Source organism: Brachyhypopomus gauderio, unplaced genomic scaffold, assembly GCF_052324685.1.
Source record: "Brachyhypopomus gauderio isolate BG-103 unplaced genomic scaffold, BGAUD_0.2 sc37, whole genome shotgun sequence".
NCBI classification, from domain to species: Eukaryota; Metazoa; Chordata; class Actinopteri; order Gymnotiformes; family Hypopomidae; genus Brachyhypopomus; species Brachyhypopomus gauderio.
In genome coordinates, this window is record NW_027506867.1 from 1,052,884 (window position 1) to 1,071,871 (window position 18,988).

The following is an 18,988-nucleotide window of genomic DNA, read 5'->3' on the forward strand; positions in this document are numbered from 1 at the left end:
ATAAGGTGTAGTGTACAAGGGGCAGTAGTACACTGTAATCCCTTCATAGATGAGTTGGTTCATAGCTGAAAAAACTGTTTGGCAAAACATGTTTTATTTCATCGATATGTGAGTGTAGTGATGTGAACTCAGATGGCAAAGTCATCCTGTGATGTGAACATTTTTATCTGTATATTTCAAAGAAGACAACAAAAATATCTGATTAGTATTGTTGTACATGTATGAAAATTATATGCTACAGACATGGTTATGGTTGTTGATTATCTTGTTGTTAGAAGTACCTGCTCTTCAAGATGATGTCTTTGATGCTTGATCTCTCCTTTGGAGGCACACATTTGTCCACCATTTTGATAATATCTTTATGGCTGGACAAAAGTGTAATGCAGCTACGAGCATAGAACCTGAGGAGACATGTTTAAAATTACTCTCATGGCTGACTCATTAATTTGCTGATGGACACATTGCTGACTCCAGGGCCATAGAGACGAAGTGAGTTGCCTACCTCACTTCCTGAGCCGCGTCCAGAGCCAGTCGGCTGATAGCGGTCAGGAAGCTCTCCGTGAGGTCCTTCTTGCCCGTGAGCAAGAACAGCAGAGCGAGCCTGTGCAGATGCAGCGCTGTTGTTTTTCTCACAGCGCTGTTTTTGTGGCTGGAGGGTTCAAGAGAAACAGTGAGAAATTCGTCTGGAGTTTGTAACAAACACACAAACTCTACCATCCTCGTTCTTACAAAAAAGGCTAAAGAATGTGTTCTCCTCCAAAAACATTATCACAAATCACTCCTGACTGCCCACAAAACTGAGTAGACACTGTGCAGACATGCTGCTCTTTGATAATAAACTCAGAGCTAGTGGAAGTGGGCTGCTATTCATCAATATTGCTACTGCCTGGTACTTACAATGCTCCACTGTAGTAGAAATGTGTGTCCGTCTTGTACTACAAGCTTTGTTATTTATTGTGATTGTGTTGGTGAGGGGATTCTACCGGAGTCCTCCAGCCAGCAGAGCATTAATGACCCTCCTGGGCGAGCAGCTCTTCACCATGGCATCGAGCGCCAGGTCCACGTCCTCCCTGATGAAGAGGCTGCTGTCACCTGCCTTGTGCAGCAGCACACAGGCGGCTGCCTCCGCCTCGGGGTCCATGGCCCTGCGCAGGTTGGCGAACAGGTGTGCCAGTGTGGTCATGGCGGCAAACGAAACCATAGATCGCAGGTTCTTCACCTGAGACAGTGGACACAGAGGAGAGAGAGGTAAAGAAATGCAACAGTGAGTTTCAAGTTCAAGGTCAAGTCTCCACACATCTCTTATGACGGCCCAGGAATCCAGACTCTTCATGAGGATTTGCCTGGACTGACTCATGCATTAGCCGGCAGGTTTCTTTGGGTGTGTCAGAGCAGGGAAATCACTCATTTGCACTGCACCCTTCTACCACTATGTGTAAGGAGGAGAAATTCCCCTCTAAAACATTCAGAGTGGACTCTTCCTCAGGTTATAACCACGATTGGTCATAAAACAGATCATGTCCTGTTGGGACAGCAAAATGTGAAGCTCCTTTTCAAGCCTACTGGCTTTGATTACAGCAGCTTTTGTCTCTGATTGAGATCCTCACCTCCTCGACCACGGCAAAGCACACATCACAGAGCTTGGGCAGAAGGATGTCTGCATGGTTCTGGGCCAGAGAACGCACCAGCATCAAGCCATCAATCTTCTTCTCCCTGTTCCCAAACACAGTGTACAAACCTGGTGTTATGTCAGTAATACTAAACAAGTTCCATTACTAAAATCAAACACTTAACAAAACAGCAACAGTGAGTTCCCTATCAAGATGTCCATCGCTAATTTTTATATGCTATTTGTTGATTCTCAGACATCCTCAGTTATTATAGCTCTTTGCTGGCCGTCGGTCTAAAACACAATGTCTGTTAGCTTGGTGTAATCATTGTCCAGTCTTCACCGTCTGCTCATTGTGGAGCAGACTGTCTGTTCAAGATCAGTAACAGCCTACCAGTCCTCATTCTTCAACAGCTGAAATGCCTGACTGAGGGCCAGTTCAGGTCTGGCCAGAGGCTGCTCTCTAACCAGGTTCAGAGACTCTGCCACCTCTCTCCTTCACCCTGGCTAACTGCTGCAGCCCTAGTGGCGTCCCTTCTCTCAGCCGGCTTGATGGATCCAATCGCCGCACCCGAGCTGAACTGAGCCTTCTTTGGGCCCGTCTCACCACTGGCTGGTTTACGGTGGAGTTTTGGCTCCTGACCCGAGTTAACCTGGGTTCCAATGGGAGGCAGCTTGATAGCTACAGACTTGACAGTGTCTCTTGCTAAAAAGCCAGTTCTGTTCTTGCTGCTCACTGAATTTATCAACACAAAATTTGCATACCGTTAATTAACTTTCTATTGATTGTTAACATTTTTGAATGGCCTGAATCTGTAGTTAGTTTTTTTAAAAATATAAATACAGTGTTTTAATTCATTACAGAAAACATCTATATGTGAGGTAAATGGGGAGCTGAGTATGGCCCCTGTGTTGAACATTGCTGCTCTAAGTGCTTTAAGTCAATATTTTCCAGGAAAGGAACTCACCTAGCACCTCACAGGACTTGTCCACGGACTTGGCCGTCCTGTACAGATTCCGAGGCCTCGGAATTCTGCTAGGCCTGGTCACTGCCGGTGGGGGCACGGGTGTCTGCAGAGCAGAAAGTGCCCGGAGCTCATCGGGCGTGCACGTGTCCACGGGCGAACACGAGTCCATGGGGCTGGGTGTGCGGCTGGGGGTGCGGCTGGAGGCCCGCGCTACTTCCCGAAGCCTCACGCTGCCTCGGCCGAAGGCTCTGGCGTTCCGTGCTGCTTTCTCCGCCTCCTCGTGGATGTGGGCCTGCATGGCCTTTACCTCATCATAGAGGCCTAGGGGGAGGTCGTCCAGCTTATCTTGGACAGCAGCACGTGGGCTCTGGATCCTGCGCACTCTCTGGGGCTCATCCAGTGGTGCGCAGTGGCTCACAGAGGAAGCATGAGAGTGGGTGGAGCTACTCTCACCGTTCCTCAGGGGCTCCAGTCGGACGTTGTTCACCCTGGTCGGCTGGTGGCGTGGAGTGCCGCAGATGCACTTCATAATGGCCTCCTGTTGTTGTTCTTGCAGGAAGCTCCTTTCAGTCAGATCCCTGCAACGGTCTGCAAGCAACTGCTGCTGCTCACGCTCCATCCTCTCCAGACGGTGGGAGCAAGGGATTATGGGTTTGGCTCTGGGCTCGCCCGCATGTAAGCCTGAAGACATATAATGTAGCATATGTTATTAAATTAATTGAACAACATATAATGAACGTATAACAGCACTCTCTTTTGTGTGATATTGAAGTTTATATAACAGTTAGTTCGAGGTCATGTGTTATCGCGAATAACACACTCCCTCTTGTGTTATATTGCTTAATTAAATATTAATTTTGAGACGTTACAGGGTAAAAACAATACACAAATCGTACAACAGAATTTGATCAAGTCTCATTGTACTTAACTGTGTAAAGTTACAGTTGCTGTCCCACTTAGGCTTCTAATAACCGGTTAGCTAAGCTGCTAATGGTACTGGTATTTTTATGCACGTCTGATACTGTTCTGTCCATCTGCAGAGAACTGAGTGTCTGTTCCGTAAACAGCTCGGACACTAATGATTCCTAACAGACAAGTGTTTAAAGGATCTGTCTGTCTGCAGACTGGAAGACAGGAGCGGAAGCGCTCTGGTGGTTGACCAGTTAGAACAGAGTGGATGCGCAGCCCAGTGGGAGCAGAGCAGAGCGGGTTCGAGGGGGAGAGGGCGGTGTTGAGCGGACGGAGAGTTTCACACACACGGATGTAGCCGGGTGGTTGTGTTTTAATAAGAACTAATTTACGATCAATTCCATTGGTGGTAATGTAATTACTACATGTAGTTTATTGGTTCGTTTAATTGCGAGGCTCCTATAAAAAGGGGCTCGATTGAGGCCATCAGAACTGCTCTGGGTTCCCCCTCTACTTCCGGGTCGCTGCTTTGCTCCGAGAGGCTGTCGTTACTGTGCTCTGAGGTATGTGTGTGCGCGTGCGTGCGGTCGGGGCGCAGGTGGTAGTTGGCGTTCAGAATGTTTATTTTATCTTTTTCTATTTAGAAAGTCTGTCGTCACCGCACTATACCGTGTTTGCCACTATCTGAGCCTGGTTGGCTTAGGCGTTGAGGTAAAGACACACTGAATACTTCCTTTTACCACTGTTGTGCCTTGTTTTTAATTCATGATTTTCCGTGCGACTTATAGTGGGACTGCCGGCGTTTGGACCAATCGAAAACCTGCCTGCGTTTTGTGCCTCCGCGGAACTAGTTGTCGCTGTGAGCGATTACTATTGGCTGATTCAGCCCAGCCATATCCAGCCTTGGGGGAATAAGCTGCCGTTTTGCCTCAGAGAAAAGTGTTTTTAACAGAGTGTCTGTCTACAGTTGATCCGAGGCAGATTATCACCGTAGCGTTATTGTTTGTCTTCTGGATGTTGTATATTTCTTTTGGCTTGGCTGTAAATAGCAGGAACCTCGGGTACAGCTGCTATCCACGACTGTGAAGTAACTTCGAGTCACGCTAGTGGCGTATATGAATATCTGTGTGGTTGCTATTGACTTATTTTATTTTTTTTATTATGAAGGGAGGTGCGGAGGCCGTCAGGAGGTGAGGTCAGCCGTTTGATTCTGTTCACTGTGCTGTGGGGAGTTTGTGATTGTTTTCTTTTTATGTACACAAGTGAGTGGTTGTGATTTTCATTTATTTGATTTAAGCTGCCTCACCGAGTGTGCCCCTCTGCTTTGCTGTTCTCTTTATTTTTATGATTCTTGTCAATTAGCAGCCAGGAGTTTCTGCTGGAAGTTGAGCCAAGTCGTCTGTGTCTTTTATTTTATTTGTCATTGTCCATTTTATGGAAAAATAAAATTGTTATTTTTAAATCACTCTCTTTGTCCCGTGGTACCCATGGACCTGTGTTAATTCTCTGGGTGTAATTCCCAGGGTGGCGTAGTTGGTTTTGGTTTATTAAAACTCCAAATATAAAGTATTAGATAACTCTACATTCCTCCTCCTTTCCCGTGCGTCACATCACATTCTGGCGCAGCCGGCAGGATACGGGTACCATTATAAGGGCAGAGACTGTGATTTATGTATTTAAAAGAAAAAAAGTATTTTGGTTAACGGTGATTTTGACAGGTGAGGCAAAACGGCAGCAGAGGACTGAACTACAAGTAGGTGATCTCCCCCCCCCTCGTAAGTGGCTGTGTTCGTGGAAGTATAGCAGCTATGGAGGAAGAGATGCAACAATTAAGAGAATTGGTAATACAGTTGAAAGCCGATAACGAACGATTGCGGCACGAGCAGCTGACGGCACCTGCTGCTAGCACCTCAAATGTAGACCATCCTTCTGAAGCTCCAGCTCCCATTGGTGCTAATGGTGCTGGTAGTGTTACAGTAACTGAAAGATTGGTGTATATACCTAGAGATAGAAAATGTCCTATGTTTAGGGGGAAGTCGGGTATTGGTGTAAATGAGTGGGTGGAGGAGGTGCAGGCTTGTATGCATGCTCGTCATTTGTCTCCTGCTGATCAAGCTTTTTTTCTCTTTGATCATCTAGAAGGTGAGGCGAGAGAGGAGATTAAATACCGTTCTAGTGCAGAAAGGGGAGATCCGGATAAGGTAATCACAATATTGCAGGAACTGTATGGGTGCTCTCAATCTTACGTAGCCCTGCAGGAAGCATTTTTTTCTCGAAAACAGCAAGATGGTGAAACGTTGCAGGAATTTTCTTTAGCACTATTACATCTTATGGAAAAAGTTAAACAACGTGCACCTAGTGGTGTGCCTAATGCTGAAGTTCTGTTGCGTGACCAATTCATTGAGCATGTGTCTGAATGCGCTCTTCGTAGGGAGTTGAAACAACTGGTGCGCCGGCAGCCCACTGTTACATTATTAGAGGTTCGTGCAGACGCCATTCGGTGGGAGCAAGAGGGTATGCTAGGGGGCATTCGAGCTCGAAGCCTGTCTGTGCCTGCATATGGTATTCAGTATGGGGTTCAAGGGGGTACCCAGGCAGGGACAGGGGATGTCCGGGTGGGATCTGAATTGGGGGAATTGAAGGAAATCTTGAAACGGCAACAAGATCAGTTAAATCAACTTGTTCAAACGGTTGCTTCTCTACAGGAGTCCCACAGACCCAGGCCCCCTCATAGGGGTAGAATGGTTTGTAGAAGGTGTTTAAGGCCTGGACACTTTGCTAGAGAGTGCACCTGGGAGCCGGGAACTTCAGGTACTCCCCCTGGTCCTGCTCGGGTGCCACCTTCGACTTTGGGGGGTGCTTCTCGCCCTCATCAGGTGTCGGAAAACTAGCACCCACCGAGTTGCGGAGCCACAGTTCGGATGGGGTGCTTACTGGCTCAGGGATTGTCAATACTTCAGGTATTAGGCCAACGTTAATCGCGTCATGTCCCCATATTGATGTCTTTATTGGGGGAGTCAAGGTGTCATGCTTGGTGGATACTGGGTCAATGGTGTCCACGGTTACTGAAAGTTTCTTCTCACAGCACTTTGAGCCCTGGGGTCCAGATCGTCTTCATTCGTGTCAGTGGCTGCAGCTTAGAGCAGCAAATGGGCTGGCTATTCCTTACCTGGGCTACCTGGAGTTGGATGTAGAGTTATGCAGTAAGGTGGTACCAAAGTGTGGGGTTTTAGTGGTTAAAGACCCTGTAGGAGGTTCGCCGTGTGATGTCCCTGGTGTGCTGGGAATGAATGTAATCAGCAAATGTTACCAAGAATTGTTTGGACAACATGGCCCGTTGTTATTTGACTCACCTGTTGTGTCGCAGGCTCCCAGCTTGGTTCAGCAGGCCTTGCAGCACTGCCATAGAGCATCAACTCGGCCCATCTCTCGAGTCAGCAGTAAGGCAAAGATGTGTGGCAGAAGGGTTCAACATGTTCCTGGTGGCTCTATAAAGTTTGTGCCTGTAACTGGGTGGAATCAACAGCGTGGTGGTTCGATATTGTTTGAACCTACCGATTCTGGGTTACCGGAGGGTCTATTGGCCTCCCCTGCTTTGGTAAGTTGGCATGGTGGGATGGGGTACGTTCCTATTGTTAATGTGGGGACCAACTACGTGTCTCTTCGTCCTCATACGCTGTTGGGCACCTTGAGTGATGTCCAGGTTGTCAGTTTACCAGCCGGAATTGCAGAAGTCCGGGCTATCGATACTAGTGGGGCCTCAAGCGCCGCTATGGCACTGCAGGAGAAATTGGAGGCCATGGATCTGTCATCTTTGTCCAGTCAGGAACAGGAACAAGTAAGGTCCCTTCTGCTCCAGTATTGGTCTGTTTTTTCAGCCCATGATGGAGATTTGGGGTGTACCAGTCTGCTCTCCCATGAGATCCCGTTGCTGGATGAGGTACCCGTGCGACAGCGCTATAGGCGTATACCTCCCTCTGAATATGAGGTTGTAAAAGCCCATATAGATCAACTGTTGGAGACTTGCATTATTAGGGAAAGTTGTAGCCCATATGCATCTCCCATTGTATTGGTCAAGAAGAAAGATGGTACTCTCCGCATGTGCGTAGACTATCGTCAGTTAAACAGTAAGACGAGAAAGGATGCGTTTCCCTTGCCTCGTATTGAGGAATCTCTGGACGCACTTTCTGGGGCTCGCTGGTTTTCCACTTTAGATCTAGCCAGTGGCTACAATCAAGTGCCCGTTGCCGAGAGGGATAAGGCCAAGACCGCCTTTTGCACGCCATTTGGGTTATTCGAGTGGAATCGGATGCCTTTTGGCCTGTGCAACGCTCCCAGTACATTTCAGAGATTGATGCAGCGATTGTTTGGGGACCAGCAGTGTCAGTCACTGCTATTGTACCTGGACGATGTTGTCATTTTCTCTTCTTCTGTTTCCCAGCATCTAGCCAGGTTGGAGCTTGTACTGGGGCGGCTGCAGCAGGAAGGGCTTAAGGCAAAACTGGAGAAGTGTGCCTTTTTTAAACCTGAGGTAAAGTATTTGGGCCATGTAATTTCCAGTACAGGGGTATCCACTGATCCAAGCAAAATCGAGGCAGTCTCCAACTGGCAGCGACCCTCCCATGTTTCGGAGTTGCGCTCATTCTTGGGCTTTGCCAGCTATTACCGTCGCTTTGTGGAGGGCTTTGCCAAACTGGCAGCCCCACTGCATAAGCTGGTAGCAGAGTTGGGTGGGTCCAAGTCTCGTAGGGGGTCAGGGCGGAGTCTTTCCGGTGCCTGGACTGAGGAGTGCGAGAGGAGTTTTGCTGAGTTGAAGGGCAGGCTCGTCGGTGCTCCGGTGCTGGCCTATGCAGATTTCACACTCCCCTTCATTTTGGAGGTGGATGCGAGTCATAGTGGGTTGGGAGCCGTCCTTTCTCAGAAGCAGGAGGGTAAGGTTAGACCAATTGCCTTTGCTAGCCGGGGTCTTAGGCCCACTGAGCGTAACATGTCAAACTATAGTTCTATGAAGTTAGAATTTTTGGCGCTCAAGTGGGCCATGACTGAGAAGTTTCGAGAATATTTGTTGGGGCATAAGTGCGTGGTCTATACCGACAACAACCCTCTCAGTCATCTCTCCTCTGCAAAGTTGGGAGCTCCGGAGCAGCGATGGGCTGCCCAGTTGGCGGCTTTTGACTTTGAGATTAAATATCGGTCCGGACGAAGTAATGGTAACGCTGACGCCCTGTCTCGACAATATAGGCCGGGCGGGGAGGTATTGGACCAGGTGGCCCTTGGCACCTTGGTCCCGCGTCCCCTTCAGCAAATTCAGGCAGCAGAGTCAACATTACCAGTGACCCAAAATGTCATTTCTGTTTTTCCTTCTCATACGTCAGTTGAAATGCAGGCATTACAGGAAGCTGATCCCATCATTCAGGAAGCCTTGGTCTTTCTCCGCCGAAAGAAACCACCAGGCCCAGAGGAACGTAAACACCTGTCTCCTCCCGCTCTGGTGTTGTTGCGCCAGTGGGACCGGTTAGTGGAGAAAAACTGTTTGCTTTATCGAAGGATTTGGTGTCCTGATGGGCGTGAGGAGGTTCATCAGCTGGTGTTGCCAGCTCTTCTGAAGGAAGAGGTGTTGACTCAATTACATCAAGAGCATGGCCATCAAGGCTTTGAGCGCACTACTGAGCTGGTTCGTCAGCGGTGCTATTGGCCTGGCCTGTCTGCCGATGTGAGACGTTGGTGTCAAGAGTGTGAGCGCTGTCAAATATCTAAGGATGCTCAACCAGTGACCCACAGTTTTATGGGACACCTTTTGGCATCACGCCCTAATGAGATCTTGGCCATAGATTTTACGGTGCTAAAGCCCTCTCAAAATGGAGTAGAGAATGTCTTTGTTCTGACTGATGTTTTCAGCAAATACACCTTAGCTGTCCCCACTCGAGATCAGCGTGCTCAAAGTGTGGCCCAGGTCCTGGTGAACGAATGGTTTTGCAAGTTTGGTGTTCCCAGCAGACTTCATTCTGATCAGGGCCGCAGCTTTGAAAGTGCCCTTATCCAGCAACTATGTCAACTTTATGGTATTACGAAATCTCGCACCACTCCATATCACCCTGCTGGGAATGGGCAATGTGAGCGCTTTAACAGAACTTTGCATAATTTGTTGCGAGCTTTGCCCCCATCTAGAAAAAGGGACTGGGTGTCTTGTCTCCCCCGTTTGATCTTTTCTTACAATACCACTCCCCATCAGGCGACTGGTGAGTCTCCCTACTTCCTTATGTTTGGTCAAGAACCACATTTGCCTGTTGATTTTCTTTTGGGTAGGGTGTATGAGCCTGTCGCTGGTAAAGTGACTGACTGGATCATGGAACATCAGACTCAGCTCCAGATAGCGTTTGAGGGTGCCAGGGATCGGTTAACGGCAGCTGCCAGCCGTCGCAAGGAGCGGCATGATCGGCACGTGAAGGATGTGTCATTGGAAGAAGGTCAGCTGGTCTACCTTCGCAACTATGGGGTAAGGGGTCGGCATAAGATGCAAGATCTGTGGAGCTCGGTGGTGTATAAAGTGCTGAAAGCCCCTTCAGGTACTGGCTCCGTGTATACCATAGCACCTGTAGACGATTTGAGTGCAGTGAGGCATGTACACCGTTCCATGCTGAAAGTTCAGATTCAGGGACAGACTCCTGATGGTCATGAAGACCGGGTCCCTGAAGCCATGCTGCATCAAGAGCAGGCGGGCATGGAGTCTCCCGTCGATGGGGATTTGTATGTCTGTGTGTCTGATTATTCTTTGGGAACTGCAGGGTCGCAACCTGACGTTTCTGTTCCATTGGCCGTTGCTTCTGCAGGGCCTGCACCAGTATTTTCTGCTTCTGAAGCACCTTGCGCCATTGCTGAAGCAGAACCAGTTATGGGGCCCGTACTTGGGGTAAGCAATTCGGGGCCACGTAGGACGACCCGCACCACTGCTGGCCACCACTCTAACCCTAACCATCTTCCTCGGGCAGTGGGGGATCTGGCCAGTGTGATGGTTAACTCTGTTCCTGAGCCGACGTCAAATTATTTTAGACCATGGCATTGAATATTAGGGTGAAAAAATTGTAAGGTCATCACCGGGACGGTAATGAAAACAAAAGGGGGGTGGATTGTAGCCGGGTGGTTGTGTTTTAATAAGAACTAATTTACGATCAATTCCATTGGTGGTAATGTAATTACTACATGTAGTTTATTGGTTCGTTTAATTGCGAGGCTCCTATAAAAAGGGGCTCGATTGAGGCCATCAGAACTGCTCTGGGTTCCCCCTCTACTTCCGGGTCGCTGCTTTGCTCCGAGAGGCTGTCGTTACTGTGCTCTGAGGTATGTGTGTGCGCGTGCGTGCGGTCGGGGCGCAGGTGGTAGTTGGCGTTCAGAATGTTTATTTTATCTTTTTCTATTTAGAAAGTCTGTCGTCACCGCACTATACCGTGTTTGCCACTATCTGAGCCTGGTTGGCTTAGGCGTTGAGGTAAAGACACACTGAATACTTCCTTTTACCACTGTTGTGCCTTGTTTTTAATTCATGATTTTCCGTGTGACTTATAGTGGGACTGCCGGCGTTTGGACCAATCGAAAACCTGCCTGCGTTTTGTGCCTCCGCGGAACTAGTTGTCGCTGTGAGCGATTACTATTGGCTGATTCAGCCCAGCCATATCCAGCCTTGGGGGAATAAGCTGCCGTTTTGCCTCAGAGAAAAGTGTTTTTAACAGAGTGTCTGTCTACAGTTGATCCGAGGCAGATTATCACCGTAGCGTTATTGTTTGTCTTCTGGATGTTGTATATTTCTTTTGGCTTGGCTGTAAATAGCAGGAACCTCGGGTACAGCTGCTATCCACGACTGTGAAGTAACTTCGAGTCACGCTAGTGGCGTATATGAATATCTGTGTGGTTGCTATTGACTTATTTTATTTTTTTTATTATGAAGGGAGGTGCGGAGGCCGTCAGGAGGTGAGGTCAGCCGTTTGATTCTGTTCACTGTGCTGTGGGGAGTTTGTGATTGTTTTCTTTTTATGTACACGAGTGAGTGGTTGTGATTTTCATTTATTTGATTTAAGCTGCCTCACCGAGTGTGCCCCTCTGCTTTGCTGTTCTCTTTCTTTTTATGATTCTTGTCAATTAGCAGCCAGGAGTTTCTGCTGGAAGTTGAGCCAAGTCGTCTGTGTCTTTTATTTTATTTGTCATTGTCCATTTTATGGAAAAATAAAATTGTTATTTTTAAATCACTCTCTTTGTCCCGTGGTACCCATGGACCTGTGTTAATTCTCTGGGTGTAATTCCCAGGGTGGCGTAGTTGGTTTTGGTTTATTAAAACTCCAAATATAAAGTATTAGATAACTCTACATTCCTCCTCCTTTCCCGTGCGTCACGTCACACGGACATGCACAGTGCAGCTCCAGTAAGGGCTAAAGTCAACTTTACAGTTTAAAGTCAACAATATTGTTTTCTTTTTCCACGTTAGACTTTGACAAAACTACTCAGAATCCGTTTTATATTCATCAATTTGGAAAGATGTAGTCACAGATAGTTATTAGTTAGACTTATCGTGCCGTTCCTGTTGTCACCGCGGGAATATTTTCGCATTTGCGAAAATATTAAATAGGATTTATCATGGACTTAAACGCGAAAATCAGCCGAGCATCGTATTTCACACCACTGTAGCTTAGGAGTATTAATGACTGCGTATGCAAAATATTTTAGATATTATTAAACGTAAATGTAATACTGCGGTAGCTGCTAGAGAAAGGCAGTCAGCATGTCAAAGAATTGCCAACAGAGTTAATGCGTGAGTGAAAATGATATTTTTATATTTAGCAGAAGGGTGCGATTATATTATTATTTTCTCCACCTTTATAATACTGTATTGAGTTTTTAAATATTTTTTTTATTGAACACTTACTGATTCCAGGTCTAATCTGAGTGGTGTGAAACACATATGGCATCAGATAAAAATGATGTATAAGAATATAGTACAAAGTGGTATGGCTGTATATAACTATATCTTATTCTTAAAATATATTCTAAAATATATTTATTTACAAGAAAAATGAAATAATGAAACATAACAGTGAATTTGACTGTAATGTATATTAAAAGGTTACAGGGTGGATGGTGGGGTGGGGTGGGTGGTGGTGCATGATTTAATGTGGAAAGCAGTGATTGCAGATGGAGTCTCTGACAACTTCACCATCTCTGTTGTCACCCACATGCATTTAAGGTTCCTCATCTGTGGGCATGTCAAAGATGGTAGGCTGTCGCTCTTCCTGGATGGTTGCAATGTTGTGTAATACCACATATGCCATTATTATGTGGCACACCCTATCAGGGGTTACTCTGAGCCCCTTCAGGCACTGGAACCTGGCCTCGAGGATTCCTAGGGTCATTTAAATTCTTTCCCTGGTTTTGCTATGGGCCTGATTGTAGCGGGACTGTGGTCCAGGTGCAGGATCTGAATAGGGAGTCATAAGGTAGGCCTATAGGACAGGCAGGGATACCCTCTGTCTCCATGAAGGAGGCCGTCATAGTGTCCTATCAATCACACTAGGGTTTGCAATGATTTAACTATTACACTGCATTACACTGATTTAACTATTACACTGCACTACCTCAGGCCTACTCTATTCAGATTTGTTGTACAGTGTGGAATCATACACGGATCCTGGCCATCTGGCTTCAACATTTGTGATGAGGTGGGAAGCATCACATATGATCTTGATGGGGAGAACGGTCAGTTCAAGTCAATTCAACTTTATTATCATTATGCTGAAACAGGGTTGTACAGCACAATGAAACACATTTAGGCTAGGCCTCAGTGCAATTACATACTACAAAATATCACAGCAGCAATTACATACAACATAGTGCAGGACAACATAGTGCAAGACGGTCATGGTGCAAGCCAGGCAATAGACATTAAATAAGCCAGGTAAAAAAATGTAAAATAGATAACAGTATAAGGTATGAAATATAAAAATATAAGTACAGTATGTACAGTGTGTGTGAGGTAGGTAAATGGGACAGGGATAAAGTGCATGGTGCATGGTGCCAAAGGGCTGGTGGACTGGTCTCTGGACTGGTGGCAAATCTGAGATATAGTCAGGGGGAGTTAAGTCTATTCGGGGTTTTATAAGGCGTTCCCGACGAAGAACTCAGCGAATAAACTGAGTTTAAATATCCACATGATCTTCGAGGAAAGGACACGTCATGATGACGTGTTTGTAACTCTGGGTCAGGTCCAAGTTAACCTGCCAGCGAGCAGGTTAGCTTCAGAGCATAAGTTGCTATAGTAACTGACTCCGGTTCTCTCTAAGCTCGGTTTCTGGAACGGAAAACCTCGAGTTTCCGTGAACTCTGAGTTAACTTACCCGGGTTTTCTCGCTTAACCCGCTTCTTGGAACACCCCCAAGGATGCATCATTACATCATATGCTATATCACATTAGTATAGCTGATTGGCTGCTGAATCAGATACACAACATTCCGTATCAAAATAAGAGCGTTACATCATATTTAACACCCCCACTCGCTCTTATTCCATTGCATCCCATAGAAAACAAAATAACAGCTCCGGTGTAAAAACTGGGCCAAATCAAATGATGCGGATCAAACAGAAATTCCATACCAGATCGGTCGAGGCCCGGGTTAACGACGACCGCCACTGGTGCTGTTAGTGGAAATTGGACTACTGTTGGGACAAGGAGGAGGAGGAGAGGGGGGAAGAGGGTTCTGAAGCTGAAGGAGAGGAGGCAGAGCAGGAAGGTGGAGGTTAGAGTTGGTACGTTGAATGTGGGCTCTATGACAGGTAAAGGGAGAGAGCTAGCTGATGCGATGGACAGAAGGAAGATAGATATACTGTGTGTACAGGAGACCAAGTGGAAGAGAAGCAAGGCCAAGAACATTGGTGGTGGCTTCAAACTCTTCTATCATGGTGTAGACAGGAAGAGAAATGGAGTAGGGGTAATCCTGAAGGAGTTTAGTAAGAGTTTAGTGGAGGTAAAGCAAGTAAGTGACAGGGTGATCTGTGTAAAGTTAGAGATTGATGGAGTGATGATGAATGTCATCAGTGTTTATGCTCCTCAGGTAGGTTGTGATGTGGAGGAGAAAGAATAATTCTGGAGAGAGTTAGATGAAGTTGTTTTGCAGGTTCCTAAAGAAGAAAGAGTGGTTATTGGAGCAGATTTAAATTGACATGTTGGTGGAGGGAACAGTGTTAATGAGGTGGTGTTGGGTAGATGGTGTTTAAGAAAGGAATACGGAAGGACAAATGTTGGTAGATTTTGCTAAAAGGATGGCTGTAGTTAACACTTACTTTAAGAAAAAAGAAGAGCACTGGGTAACATAAGAGTTGGGGAAGATGCACACAGGTCGACTATATCCTCCGTAGGAGACGAAACCTGAAAGAGGTTAGTGATTGCAAGGTGTTACCCGGGGAGAGCGTAGCTAAACAGCATAGGATGGTGATATGTAGGATGATGTTGGAGGTGAAGAAGAGGAAGAGAGTGAGAGCGGAACCTAAGATCAGGTGGAGGAAGTTAAAGGATGAGGACTGTGGTGTAAAATTCAGGGATGAGGTGAGGCAGGTACTGGGTAATGGTGGTGGTGTTCTGGATACCTGGGATGAGACTTCAAATGCAGTGAGGGAGTCGTGGTGGTGGAATGAGGAAGTTCAGGAAAGTTTGAGAGGAAAGTGGTTGGCTAAAAAGAATTGGGATTTTCAGTGAGATGAAGAAAGTAGACAGAGGTACAAGGAGATGTGTCGTAAGGCAAAGAGAGCAGTGGCAGAAGCTAAAGAGAAGGCATATAGCAAGCTGTCTGAGAAGTTGGACACTAAGGAAGGGGAAAAGGATCTGTACAGATTGGCCAGACAGAGGAAACGTGATGGGCAGGATGTGCAGCAGGTTAGGATGATAAAGGATAAAGATGGAAATGTGTTGTCAGCAGTGGAGTTCTTGACTGGGTTATTTAACAGAATCTTGGAAGGTCAGAAGATGCCTGAGGAGTGGAGACGAAGCATAATGGTGCTGATTTTTAAGAATAAGGGTGACGTTCAGAGCTGTAGTAATTACAGGGGAATAAAGTTGATCAGTCACAGCCTGAAAATCTGGGAAAGAGTAGTGGAAAGGCTTAGAGGAGGGGTAGAGACCTGTGAGCAGCAGTATGGTTTCATGCCAGCTAAGTGCACCACAGATTTGAGAGTGTTAATGGAGAAGTATAGGGAAGGACAGAAGGAGTTACACTGTGTGTTTATTGACTTAGAGAAAGCTTATGATAGAGTACCGAGACAGGAGCTGTGGTATTGTATGAGGAAGTCAGGAGTAGCAGAAAAGTACGTGAGGGTGGTGCAGGATATGTATGGGAACAGTGTGACAGCAGTGAGATGTGCGGTAGGAATGACAGACGTTTAAAGTGGGGGTAGGACTACATCAGGGATCAGCCCTGAGTCCCTTCCTGTTCACAATTGTCATGGACAGACTGACGGACGAGGTTAGGCAGGAGTCCCCTTAGACTATGATGTTTGCTAATGACATTGTGATCTGTAGTGAGAGTAGGGAGCAGATGACAGTAACAGTGTCATGGCATTTCACATTTTAGGTTAAGGTCACTCATGGTGTTTCTCTTTCAGATGACCTGGACGTGTTAGTCGGCAAATACCTGTCTCTCCTCATATAAAAACACAATATTTCTCATGTTAACGTGTCTTATTCTTTGCCTCTGGCTGCACATTATTGGGGAAAACAGCAACATCTGTGTGTGTCAGAATGTCTTTCCCATCTTTAAAAATAAAATATATATATATTACATTTCCCCTTATCAATATAAAGGCATTTTTTATAAAGGCAAGTTTTATAAAGGCAAGTTTTTATAATTAAGAAAAGGCATACCGCCATCTAATTGCATTGTGCAAGACATAGTCTTTGCACATATATAAAAACCTATTTTTGCTGCCACGTAAAATATAAATAAATCAGTTTGTTTTGATTATGAAATGAATTTCTATGTGATTGTTTCGAGATACCCTCATTATTTAAGTTATCAAAGGTAACTTTATTCATCTTTTAGTAGTATAATAAATAATATAATGTGAAAATAAATGATGTGTAACGGTGGTGAACCCGAGGGGGAAGAAGGATCCATAAACAGGCGTATAAAACTTTGGTTTTAATATAGAAAAAACAATGAACAGTGGTCCCAAAAGCGACAACCCCGTAGGGAAGGCATGCAGCAGCACAAGAGGGCGAGGCAAAAAGGCAGAGTCAAAAAACCTTAGGTAGGGTGTGGTGAATGGTAAATTGGAGTCAGGTATGCTGGTCAATATTCTGGCGATGGCGACCTCTGGCGGTCACGGGCGTGATTGCCATTCCTGACATGATGGTACCAGGCAACATCAACAGCCTCTACGCACGCCCCTCCCCTTTGGAGCTGGCCTTGTTCTGGAATTTTCCACAGAACAGAGGAGCGCTTGCCGTCACAGGTAGGTAACAGTTATTTAGGCTAGCTTTTTCAGTAATTTCAAGTTAGAAAGAAGAATTAATATTGTTTCTTTAGCCTTAGTTTGCCAGTGTCAAAAATCGGATGTTAAACATTAGTTTGCAAGCTAACGTTTGAATAGCCTCATTTTAGCTATGAGATAGCTAGGTTAGCTAGCTAGCTATAAATGTCATTCCTTATCTGCTTCAGAGACGAGGGTAACTCAATAGACTGAGAGACTCTTTCACCATGGCTCTCTCATCCTGGCTGCACCGCGCTGGTGAAGTTCCGTTATAGTATCGCGTAATTTGATAGGAATTTCAAAATAAAAGTAATAAATGAGAAACTTAAAATTGTATTATTATTATTTTTTAGCAAATTTACCGTTTCTACATAAATAACTACATATACTAGTTATACCTTCACGCTTTGTATTTACGAAACATCCCATATGGCATTATAAGGATGTTTGCAAAGGATTTGAAAACTTCAATGCACATTAAACTTAATGTTTTGCAGATAAAATTCAGGTAGAAATACATGAAAACACAAACAAAAGATTTCCATTTAGAACTTTATTTTTGCAAAAGCCCCATGGCTTCCCCTCTTTAAACACTGTTCAATTTACAGTTGATTGGTATTCCCAAGTTGTCAAGCACCTCTGCCATAAAATGGTGCATGTCTTGCACAGATTCAAAGCCAAACACGAAAGGGTCCATTACATCACTTTGCTCGTCCTCATAATGCCAGGCTTCTGTCCAAACAATAAAATATTACACAACTATAATAGGTTAACCCATTATAGATGAAATTATTAAAATTAGATGAGACAAGCAGACTGATGGTAGTTATATATATAAATGATCAAGCAGCATTACTAAATTAATTAAATTAATATACATCTCCTTCCACTGTTATTATCTATTTACTTTCACAGTATCACACATTGCAGAATTTAGGATGTGCATTGTTCCCATGCGAAGTTTACAATGCAGATAACTTAACAGGCTATTCTTAAAAGTTTTCCTCTCCATAAAGTAACTTTATGAACATATACACTGCCAATACAAGACTAGAATGTAAGATTTGTTTGTGTACAAAAACGAGGTATTTCAACTTGCACTAAACGCTGGCGTCGGCCATTGTTTTTCACACAAACGAGCATGCGAGATATCAGGAACGCGTTTATGCCATGGCCAGGCAGCCATGCACAAGCAGCCACGGGGAGGTGGTCTCTTTTCTCGAGCCGTACCCTCCTCAGGTAACTAGCTGTAGGCTATAGCTTGCTGGGTACATAACTCTTGTGTTCACCATATAATAGTTTTAGAAAGTAGTCACAAATAACCATCTGTAAAATCTGCCGATCATGTATTTTAGTTTGAAAATCGTCCGATATCGGTCATCTTTGATCGATCTTTCCATCTCTAATTATTATCACTGGTTTGTAGTTATCTAGTGTCTCATTTGCAGTATAAATAACTAAAATAGAATTTACAGGTGCATCTCAATAAATTGGAATATCATCAAAAAGTTATACGGTTTTTATACCACAAGCTGATTGCTTCCATGCCATTGATGTTGTAACTCGTGTAAAATGAGCCCCGACCACTTACTGAGTGTATTTACTGTACATGATTTTCAGTAGGCCAACATTTCTGTATTTAAAATCCTTTTTTAAAAATTATGTAATCTGGGTGTGGTACGTTTGGATAAAGGCATGGCACTTTGGCGAGGCCTTGGACACCAAGTGGACAATACTGTGGAGCTCTTCAGTACTTGTACTGTGCTCCATGTACATGCTCAATATTATTTATTTTGTCAAACAACACCCTGTTCAATCAGGAAAAAAACAGCATGACAGATTTTACATCACAAGTGTAACAGTTTTTTTTTTTTTTTTTTTTTTTTTTTTTCTCTGTATTAGAGAAAATTATGGAAATACAGTTGTGATCAAATTTATTCAACCCCCACTGAAATAAAGTGTTTTGGCCAGTTTGACATTGATTTTGATCATTTCAGTC

At 45.1% G+C, this 18,988-nt stretch overlaps 1 protein-coding gene and 1 long non-coding RNA gene across 4 annotated transcripts; one reads left to right on the plus strand and one right to left on the minus strand.

Annotated features, from left to right (window-relative positions):
• Window positions 1–1,640: 1,640 nt before the first annotated feature.
• Window positions 1,641–3,395, minus strand: LOC143485714 (uncharacterized). Of its 3 annotated transcripts, XM_076985253.1 has the most exons (3): window positions 3,031–3,395; window positions 2,578–2,898; window positions 1,670–1,713 (listed from the first exon to the last, which is right to left on the minus strand). In XM_076985253.1, exons 1-3 carry the CDS (start codon window positions 3,278–3,280, stop codon window positions 1,691–1,693), a joined length of 594 nt encoding a protein of 197 aa, XP_076841368.1. In that variant the 5' UTR covers window positions 3,281–3,395; the 3' UTR covers window positions 1,670–1,690. The 3 variants fall into 3 exon arrangements, 2 of the variants coding, with proteins under 2 accessions (XP_076841368.1, XP_076841367.1); XR_013123004.1 differs by lacking the exons at window positions 2,578–2,898; window positions 3,031–3,395 and adding an exon at window positions 2,004–2,136 and having other exon boundaries at window positions 1,641–1,713; XM_076985252.1 differs by having other exon boundaries at window positions 2,578–3,395.
• A 5,964-nt stretch (window positions 3,396–9,359) lies between these two features.
• LOC143485718 (uncharacterized) lies at window positions 9,360–11,657 on the plus strand. Its single transcript, XR_013123008.1, has 3 exons — window positions 9,360–10,824; window positions 10,906–10,972; window positions 11,050–11,657. It is a non-coding gene; the product is annotated as an uncharacterized LOC143485718 (long non-coding RNA).
• Window positions 11,658–18,988: the final 7,331 nt, after the last annotated feature.